The sequence below is a fragment of the Triticum dicoccoides genome, chromosome 2B (assembly GCF_002162155.2).
Source record: "Triticum dicoccoides isolate Atlit2015 ecotype Zavitan chromosome 2B, WEW_v2.0, whole genome shotgun sequence".
In the NCBI taxonomy this organism is placed as follows: Eukaryota; Viridiplantae; Streptophyta; class Magnoliopsida; order Poales; family Poaceae; genus Triticum; species Triticum dicoccoides.
Window position 1 is genome coordinate 700,497,297 of NC_041383.1, and position 9,071 is coordinate 700,506,367.

The following is a 9,071-nucleotide window of genomic DNA, read 5'->3' on the forward strand; positions in this document are numbered from 1 at the left end:
CTGTCATTAAGTCTCTCTCTATATATAGCTCGGCTCTTTCATTGCATGTATTTATAATTAATTATCCTCAATATATTATGCAGATTGAAGATCGTCGAGTGCAAAAAAAATGAAATCTATGATATTGGGTTCATTAACACAAATATCATAGATGTATTTCTGGTTGAAAAGGACGTCAAAGAGGCCGAGGACAACTTGCTACAATCGTTGATCAAAAATCAAAACAAAGATACCATACTCTTTCCTTACAACGGCAAGTGAGTGTTACTGATCGTTTGCATATTCGGTTTCCCTTATTACTCGAGCGAGGTTATAGTAATGTAATTGATGAGTTATGCATACGTGCGCAGGTACCACTATATTCTTTTGGAGATTAAGCTTGAGTGTGGACTAGTAACCGTCTTAGACTCGAGACGAAAAGATCCCAGCACCTATGCGGACATGACTGAAATGCTCAGCAAGTAAGTTCAATCGATCATTATCGCACCATATCGGCAACTTTTTGTTCATTTCCTGATATCTCAAGTAATAATAATTATTTTCTTTGTCTTGCAGGGTTTGGAAACAGTTCACCGCACAAGCTCCGGGACTGCCGAAGGAGCTGCGATATACATACCCGAAAGTAAGTACTACTAGCTAGCTAGTTGTGCGCATCTCCCGTTGATTCTATAGCTATACTTTCATCAATGCCATTTATAATGCTTCATTATCAGTTTGATTGACCTCTATTTCTCGTAAAGTGCTTGTGGCAGGAACAAGAGATTGATTTCTGTGGATACTACGTGTGCGAGTTCATCCACACCGCGACTTTAAAAAACAAGCGGGGCTACTCTCAAAGACAATATGAAGTGCGTAAGCAATTAATAATATTCACATTTTCATTTTATTACACCATTATTTCTGTTGAGTTTCATTCATATATATATATATATATATATATATATATATATATGTATGTATTAATTAACCCCCTTCTTCAAATTAGACGTGGCAGATGCGGAATGAACTCCTAGAACCAGATCGCATGAAAGCAATTCAAGAGGAATTGGCGGGATTCTTTCTTGACCACGTCATCAATAAAGCCGGAGAATACCATGTGGAACTTGATTTCAAATGCTAGGGGACTGTAATTGAGAGATCTTATATATTGTACATGTATGTAGCCACTAGCGCGGACGTACATGATACGAAAACTTGTTGTTCGACCAATCTCTCGGAGAAGGAGAGGTCGATCGATCATTTCTCTCGGTATGCATGACGAATTTCTGTACTCGATGGTTCCCTTCATTTTCTTACTAGCTAGCGTGTCGAGGGCTATATGTATATAGTACGTAGCGTCGACTAAGCACGGACATAAGCGAGGACACTTCTCTCTATTAATTAGCTAGCTAACATAATATATGAAACACCTAAATTAACCCCCAAAACCCCCAACCCCCCTCCCCCCTTTCAAAAAAAAACAAAAACCCCAGCCACTGGAATGCTGACGCGTGGATGCCTTTTGGTCCCGGTTGGTGCCACCAACCGGGACCAAAGGCCCCCCTGCCTGGGCTCGACGCACCGGCCACGTGGAGGACCATCTGTCCCGGTTCGTTTTAGAATCGGGACTAAAGGGGGGAGGTATTAATAACGACCTATTAGTCCCGGTTCATGAACCGGGACTAAAGGCCCTTACGAACCGGGTCTAATAGGTGTTTTTCTACTAGTGCATTTCGTCGAACAGGTTGCCTGTGCCCAGCAGCACGTCGGCTGGCACGGGCCGCACTCGTTTCCTCGCCCCTCCGGATGACGAGCCACCGGCCACCGGTGTGGCGTTGAGGTTGATGGGCACGAGCGCGGGCGTGGAAGGCGCCACCACGCTAACCTCGGGCGAGCATTCCCTGAGAGTCGGGAGGCTTGCGGGTAGACGTGGAAGCCGGGCATCGGCTGCATCACCGACGCGCAGGGCGACTCGAGCAGCACCATCCGAGGAAACGCAGATGAGCCGGTGCTGACCGCGGCCACGACGGCGTTGACTAGGCCATGGTGGCCAGGGTTTAACCCTACGAACATCAGCGCCTCCCTCGTTGCCGCCGCGACGCGGGCGTTGGTGGCCTCCTGCTACGCGGCGGCAGCAATGGCGGCCGCCGCGATGGCTTCGTCCCTTGCGTCCGCCGTGTGCCTCCGACCCTTTCTCTTCGCCGATTCCCTTGCCCGCTCCTCGGGCGTCAGCTTCTACTTCAGCTTGGGCGCGACGGCGGTCTTGCGGCTGCCGCGAGGCTTGCCTTTGCCAGAGGGGGCGGTCGTGATACTGGACGAGGCGAGGGAGGCGAGGCTTGTGGCGTCATCGAGGCCGTCGTCCATGGCGAGTGGTGGGAGCACGCGTGGGCGGGAGGGTTTTGAGGAAAGTGGAGAGAAATGGTGGTGGCTGCCACCGGCTGATGATCCAGGGGGAGTAGTTGGCGTGCGTCGCGCGCGTCCAACTCGTGTCCGCGCCGACGCAAATGAGGCTAAAAAACGGGCCGGGAATGGGTCGGCAGGCGGACGAAAAGCGGATGCGCGTCCGTTTGAATTGGTGCGTTGGGCCGACTTTTCTGTCCGCCGCAACCTAAACGGACGCGCGCGGACGAAATGGGTCGCCACGTACCCAGAATCAAACAGAAGAACTATAGCCTGGGCCAAACTTGTGAATATGGACGGGCCGAACAACGCACACAGATCATACTCCCTTTTCAAAGTAGCTCATAGAGCTTTGTGTGTGTGCTCCACGATCGACTGAGCTGAGAGAGTGTGCTCGGCTTTCTTCCTTCCTTCCGCGTTCGGCGCATTGTATATTGTTTCTGCTCTGCCCGCGTGCTCCCCACCCTCGAGCCTCGACTCCCCCCACACTCTCCACTGACAAGAAACCATCTCCAGCGAACATCTTCTGCCGGATCTGATGGCGGCCGCGATTGGGTGGCTGGTTGAGACCATCTCTGCAACCCTCAAGATCGACAAGCTCGATGCCTGGATTCGGCAAGTCGGACTTGCCGATGACATCCAGAAGCTCAAGTGGGAGATCTGGAAAGTCCAGACAGTGGTCACTACTGCCAAGAGCAGGGGTGTCCCAAACGAGCTTCTGGATGAAGCTTTCGCTCTTGTCGAAGAGCGGCTCCATGAAGCCGACGACGTGGTCGACGAGCTCGACTACTACAGGCTCCAACAGCAAGTCCAAGGTCTGCCTGCCCCTGCAGATCCAAGCGAGCCAGTCCCACTCCCACTCCCAGGAGGTAAGCGTAAATCTGTCTAGATCCAATTAATCCAAGTCTTATAATTATTAGTTTGATCTTATATTGCTGCAAAAAAAGGTAAATCGGCCATATCTGATCAAGGACGACCGTGCTTTGATTTCTGGTCCACGTTTTCTTTCGGCGCAGCACTGGCCACAAGAGGCGAACCCGAAGGCGTGCTTGTAGCTGAGCCAGTCGATGAGGGCGATGCTGATGCACCGCAGAGGAGTGCTGGCAAATTACGGTCCGTGGTATGGGAACACTTCAGGATCACAGAACATGTTAATGGAAAACCCATCAAAGCAGTATGTCGATACTGTGGCAATGAGTTTAAGTGTGACACCAAGACGAACGGTACATCATCTATGAAAAAGCATTTGGAGAATGAGCATTCTGTGACTTGTGCAACGAAACCTCCTGGAGCACATCTGCCAAACCCTTCAAGGTACTATTGAGTATACATTGCATGATCATATTTTTAGAAATAGCTTATATGCACATCCGCCAACCCACCATTTTTCCCCTTACTGCAGTACTGGTGAGCCTATCGTTGGCAGCTCATCAGGCGGAAAAGGAAAGAAACGACGGTCCAAGGCATGGGATAATTATGAAGTTATAGAAAATGAAAACACACAGCCAATCAAGGCAAAATGTAAATACTGCGACAAAGAGATCAAGTGCGGGGGGAAGACAGGTACATCAGGTATGCATAACCATACCAAGATTTGTGAAAAGAAACGTGGACAAGATGACCAGCAGCCGCCAAACCTGCCAAGGTAGCTAACGAATCTGTACCTTACACCAACACATTTTTTGAAGTCATTTAATTAAGGGATCTCGCTGTGGTTCTAATAGACAATTCATGGTCTTTTTCTTACTGCAGCACCAGTGATGCTATTGCAAATGTGACACATATTGTAGTTGGTGATTCATCTAGCAGGAAAAAAAGCAGAGTGGATGAGGAGTCAGCACATATCACTGCAGCCAATACACACACCACCCCTTGTGACAAGACTACAATATCCGATAGGATACAAGAAATCGTCAGTCAGTTGCAAGTTATCCGAGGACAAGTGAGTGAGGTTGTCAAGCTGCATGGACCAGACATACCTTCGAGTTCTAATCACCATCAGAGTACAACCTTAGATCAGCACCTAAGGACATCAAGTCTTGTTCCATGGAATGTGTGTGGAAGAGTTGCAGAAAAGAACTCCATTATAAAGATGATAACAGAAGAAAAATCTGATGGTGTAGTTGTTCTACCTATTGTAGGCATTGCAGGTGTTGGGAAAACAACTCTTGCTCAACTTGTATACAGTGATCCAGATGTGCAACGTCAATTTGACCAAAGGATATGGGTTTTGGTGTCTCGCAACTTTTATGAAATGAGGCTCACAAGAGATATGTTGAGCATTGTTTCTTGCGAAAGGCATGAAGGAGTAGACTGCTTTGTGAAGCTTCAAGAGATCTTGAGGAGTCGTGTCAAATCAAAGAGAGTTTTACTTATTTTAGATGACGTCTGGGATGACAAGAATGATTACCGATGGAACCAACTATTGGCTCCTTTTCGGCATGACAATGCTGTTGGCAATGTGATTCTTGTGACAACTAGAAAACTATCTGTTGCAAAAATGATTGGAACAACAGAGCCCGTTAAGTTAGGTGCTTTGGAAAGTGAGGACTTCTACTTCTTGTTCAAATCATGTGCATTGGGTGATGGAAGAAACGATTGTCCTGGAAATCTTTGCACAATTGGAAAGCAAATAGTAAAGAAGTTACAGGGCAACCCGTTAGTAGCAATAACTACGGGGTTGCTATTAAGAGATCATCTTACCGTTGACCACTGGAGTGACATTCTAAGAAAAGAAAGTTGGAAATCACTGGGACTCAGTGGAGGCATCATGCCTGCTTTGAAGCTTAGTTATGATGAACTACCATACCGTTTACAACAATGTTTCTCCTACTGTTCTATATTTCCTAGCAAATACAGGTTTCTTGGTAAGGATTTGGTCTATATTTGGATTTCTCAGGGATTTGTGAATTGCACCCAAAATAAGAGATTGGAGGATACAGGATGGGAATACCTGAATCAATTGGTAAACCTGGGATTCTTTGAACAAACTGAAGAACAACAAGAATTGCATGAGGAAGAAGAATTCTCTCTACGGCGTCAGATTTGGTACTCTATGTGTGATCTCATGCATGATTTTGCAAGGATGGTTTCAAGGACTGAATGTGCGACTATAGATGGTCTACAGTGCAATAAAATATTGCCAACTGTACAGCATTTGTCAATAGTAACCGGTTCTGCATACAACAAAGATCTGCACGGGAACATTCCTCACAATGAGAAGTTTGAAGAAAATCTGAGAAATTCAGTTACATCAGTTACCAAGTTGAGAACATTGGTTGTACTTGGAAAATTTGACTCTTCCTTTGTACTGTTGTTCCAAGATATATTCCAAAAGGCACAAAATTTACGCCTGCTACGAGTATCTTCATTATCCACTGGTTTTAATTCCTTCCTGTGCAGTTTGGCAAATCCTTTGCATCTTTGTTACCTAAAACTTGAGTTGGATGGGATTGTGCCACAAGTTTTGAGTACGTTTTTTCATCTTCAAGTATTAGATGTTGGATCAAGCATGGATACTTCTCTACCCAATGGCTTGTTGCATAATCTTGTTAGCCTGCGACATCTTGTTGCACACAAGAGAGTCCATTCTTCCATTACTAGCATTGGTAACCTGACATCTATCCAGGAGCTACATGATTTTGAGGTTCGAATTTCTAGCGGCTTTGAGATAACACAACTCAAATACATGAACGAGCTTGTTCAACTTGGGGTGTCTCAGCTTGACAGTGTTAAAACCCGGGAGGAGGCTTATGGAGCAGGACTAAGAAACAAGGAACACTTAGAAGAGCTTCACTTGTCCTGGAAGGATGCATATTCAGAGGATGAGCATGCCAGTGACACTAGATTTGAATCTTCTGCAAACATGGCCAGAGAAGTGATTGAGGGTCTTGAACCACACATGGATTTAAAACATCTACAAATATCTCGGTATAATGGTACCACTTCACCAGCTTGGCTTGCCAACAATATTTCAGTTACCTCATTGCAGACGCTTCATCTTGATGATTGTGGAGGATGGAGAATACTTCCATCTCTGGGACATCTTCCATTTCTTACAAAGCTGAAGTTGAGCAGCATGCGGGAAGTAAAAGAAGTATTGATTCCTTCACTGGAGGAGCTAGTTTTAATTAAAATGCCGAAGTTAGTGAGATGCTCAAGCACTTCTGTCGAGGGTCTGTGCTCCAGCTTAAGGGTACTGCAGATCGAAGATTGTGAAGCATTGAAGGAGTTTGATCTGTTTGATAACGATGATAATTCTGGAATCACTCAGGGATCATGTCTGCCCGGTCTTAGGAATTTGATTCTGGATTATTGCCCTCATTTGGAAGTGTTGAAGCCTCTTCCACCTTCAACTACCTTTTGTAAGGTACTCATCAGAGAAGTTCCAAGATTTCCGTATATGGAGGTATCATCTGGTGAAAAGTTAGAAATTGGGAATATTAATGAGGACAGAAGCGATGATTTTGATGAATCTTCTGATGAGCTGAGGATACTGGATGACAAAACTTTGGCGTTCCACAATCTTAGAAACCTCAAATTGATGGAGATATATGGTTGCAGAAATCTAAGGTCTTTTTCGTTTGAAGATTTTAGTCATCTTGTCTCTTTAACAAGTTTGGAAATTGGAGCCTGTGAACAACTTTTCTCTTCAGATGTGACGCCAGAGTGTACCCTTGAAGATCTGACAGCTGTGAACTGCAATGCTTTCCCATCTCTTAAAAGTCTCAGTATTTGGTCATGTGGAATAGCGGGGAAGTGGCTATCGCTGATGCTGGAGCATGCGTCAGGCCTAGAGGAATTAAGTTTAACAACATGCGCACATATAACAACAGTATTGTTACCATCGGAAGAGGAAGAAAACAGTCTATTAACAACAGTACTGTCATCAGGAAATCAAGATGAGGCATTGACATGGTTAGCTCGGGACGGACTCTTGCACGTTCCATCAAGTCTCGTCTCCTCTCTCAAGAAGATGACTATTGTTGAGTGCCCTTGTCTAAAATTTAACTCGGGCAAGGACTGCTTCTCTGGATTTACCTCGCTTGAGAAGCTTAGAATTTGGGCATCGTTGGTGGATGATGACGGAAGTGATGACCCGGAGAATGGAAGTTCTTTTGTGTTTGAAGAGGAGGATCAACCCCTGGGGGCGAACGGAAGATGGCTCCTCCCGACATCACTTCAGGAACTTGACATCGGGTTCTTGTGTTACCAAGAAACGCTGCAACCCTGCTTTCCTAGAGATATCACCAGCCTTAAAAAGTTAAATGTATGTTTCAGCCCAGATTTGCAATCTATACAGCTGCAGTCATGCACGGCGCTGGAAGAATTGGAGATTAGAGGCTGTGGATCGCTCGCCGTCATTGTACTAGAGGGCTTGCAACCCGTTGGCAGCCTTGGGCGTTTGAATGTATCAGACTGTCCTGGCTTGCCACCATGTTTGGAGAGCTTTTCAACGCTGTACCCTCGGCTGGAAAGGCTTTGCATCGATGGCCCATCTGTCCTTACCACGTCATTCTGCAAGCACCTCACCTCCCTGCAAAGCCTACAACTTCATCGTTTGGTGGAAATGAGGAGCCTAACCGATGAGCAAGAGCGAGCGCTTGTGCTCCTCAAGTCACTGCAAAAGCTCGAGATTCATTATTGTTCTGATCTCATAGATCGATTTTTTGTCGAAAAGGACCACCTTCTCAATGGAATAGACAAAAAAGACCCCTTTTGAATAAAATTAACAGAAAAGACCCCTGAGCCGTGGCGGCAGGTGCGTCAGTTGACACGTGGCACCTGCCGCCACGGCGCGAGGCGGCAGCCCCTGCCGCCAGCCGGTCAGGCGGCAGGCTGCCCATAACAGTGAGCGGCAAATCGCTACGGAACGGAGGCTGGTGGTTGGCCCTGCCACCTCGTCCGGTGGTGGACTGTTTCTGCTGCTCACGGGCTACGGAACCAAAACGCATGCATGCATGTGGTAGCAGGGCTAATGATCGTTGCATGTGCTAGTACATCGTGGCAGTTAGCTTGCTACCCCTGAAAATGAAAAGTCAACTAACCGATCAACTTGTGTACGCACAATATGAGCCTGTGTATTTCTCTTCTTTTATTGAATGGGCCTTTGTATTTCTAAAACACGTGCGCGTATAACCTGCATTTAAAATCAATGAAGATCCAAAATAAGCTCTACTACTTCTCTAAAACAAAACTTCCTCTCTCATATGATACTGCCGAATCATCACCGCAAATAGGGAGCGCCACTGCAAAAAAACGCCGTGTACACACCGGTGTAGAGGCCGGAAGGCGCAGAGGAGAAATAGTAGGGAGCATCACCATCGTCACATCGGCCAGAAAATTGGGGAACGGATCTCTGATCCGTACCTGCTTGAGTCGTCGCCGGCCACCGCCGATCCCGAGCCCGTCGTTGATGCCACCGCGTTGGATAAGCCCCAATCGCCCAACTCCTTGCGCCGCCGCGTCCCGCCCTCGCAAATCCAGCTGCTCACACTCCCAGCCACACAAGCCCACGCTGCTGCGGGATGAAACACCCTTCTATTATTCAGTTGTAGGAATGGTTGTCTTGAAACAAGAGGTGAGTTGCACGAAACGGACATGCCTCCAGCGGACGCGGGAGTGCTCTCGGCCGTCTGATAAAACACAGATCAGACGGCCACAAAGCCGGCGGACAGGCGCGTACGATCAGC

The 9,071-nt window shown here is 46.9% G+C and overlaps 1 protein-coding gene across 1 annotated transcript; it reads left to right on the forward strand.

Annotated features, from left to right (window-relative positions):
* The first annotated feature begins 2,730 nt into the window (after nt 1–2,730).
* On the forward strand, nt 2,731–8,101 carry LOC119361176 (putative disease resistance protein RGA1). Its single transcript, XM_037626513.1, has 4 exons — nt 2,731–3,248; nt 3,396–3,693; nt 3,782–4,024; nt 4,132–8,101. The coding sequence occupies exons 1-4, from the start codon at nt 2,918–2,920 to the stop codon at nt 8,099–8,101; spliced, it is 4,842 nt and encodes a 1,613-aa protein (XP_037482410.1). The 5' UTR covers nt 2,731–2,917.
* The last annotated feature ends 970 nt before the right edge of the window (nt 8,102–9,071 follow it).

Bases quoted from the DNA above. Each gene is read 5' to 3' on its own strand.
- LOC119361176 (XM_037626513.1), top strand. From the start codon at position 2,918: ATGGCGGCCGCGATTGGGTGGCTGGTTGAGACCATCTCTGCAACCCTC. The intron at 3,249-3,395 runs GTAAGCGTAAAT...CTTTCGGCGCAG, and splicing joins CCCACTCCCACTCCCAGGAG to CACTGGCCACAAGAGGCGAA. The intron at 4,025-4,131 runs GTAGCTAACGAA...TTCTTACTGCAG, and splicing joins CAGCCGCCAAACCTGCCAAG to CACCAGTGATGCTATTGCAA.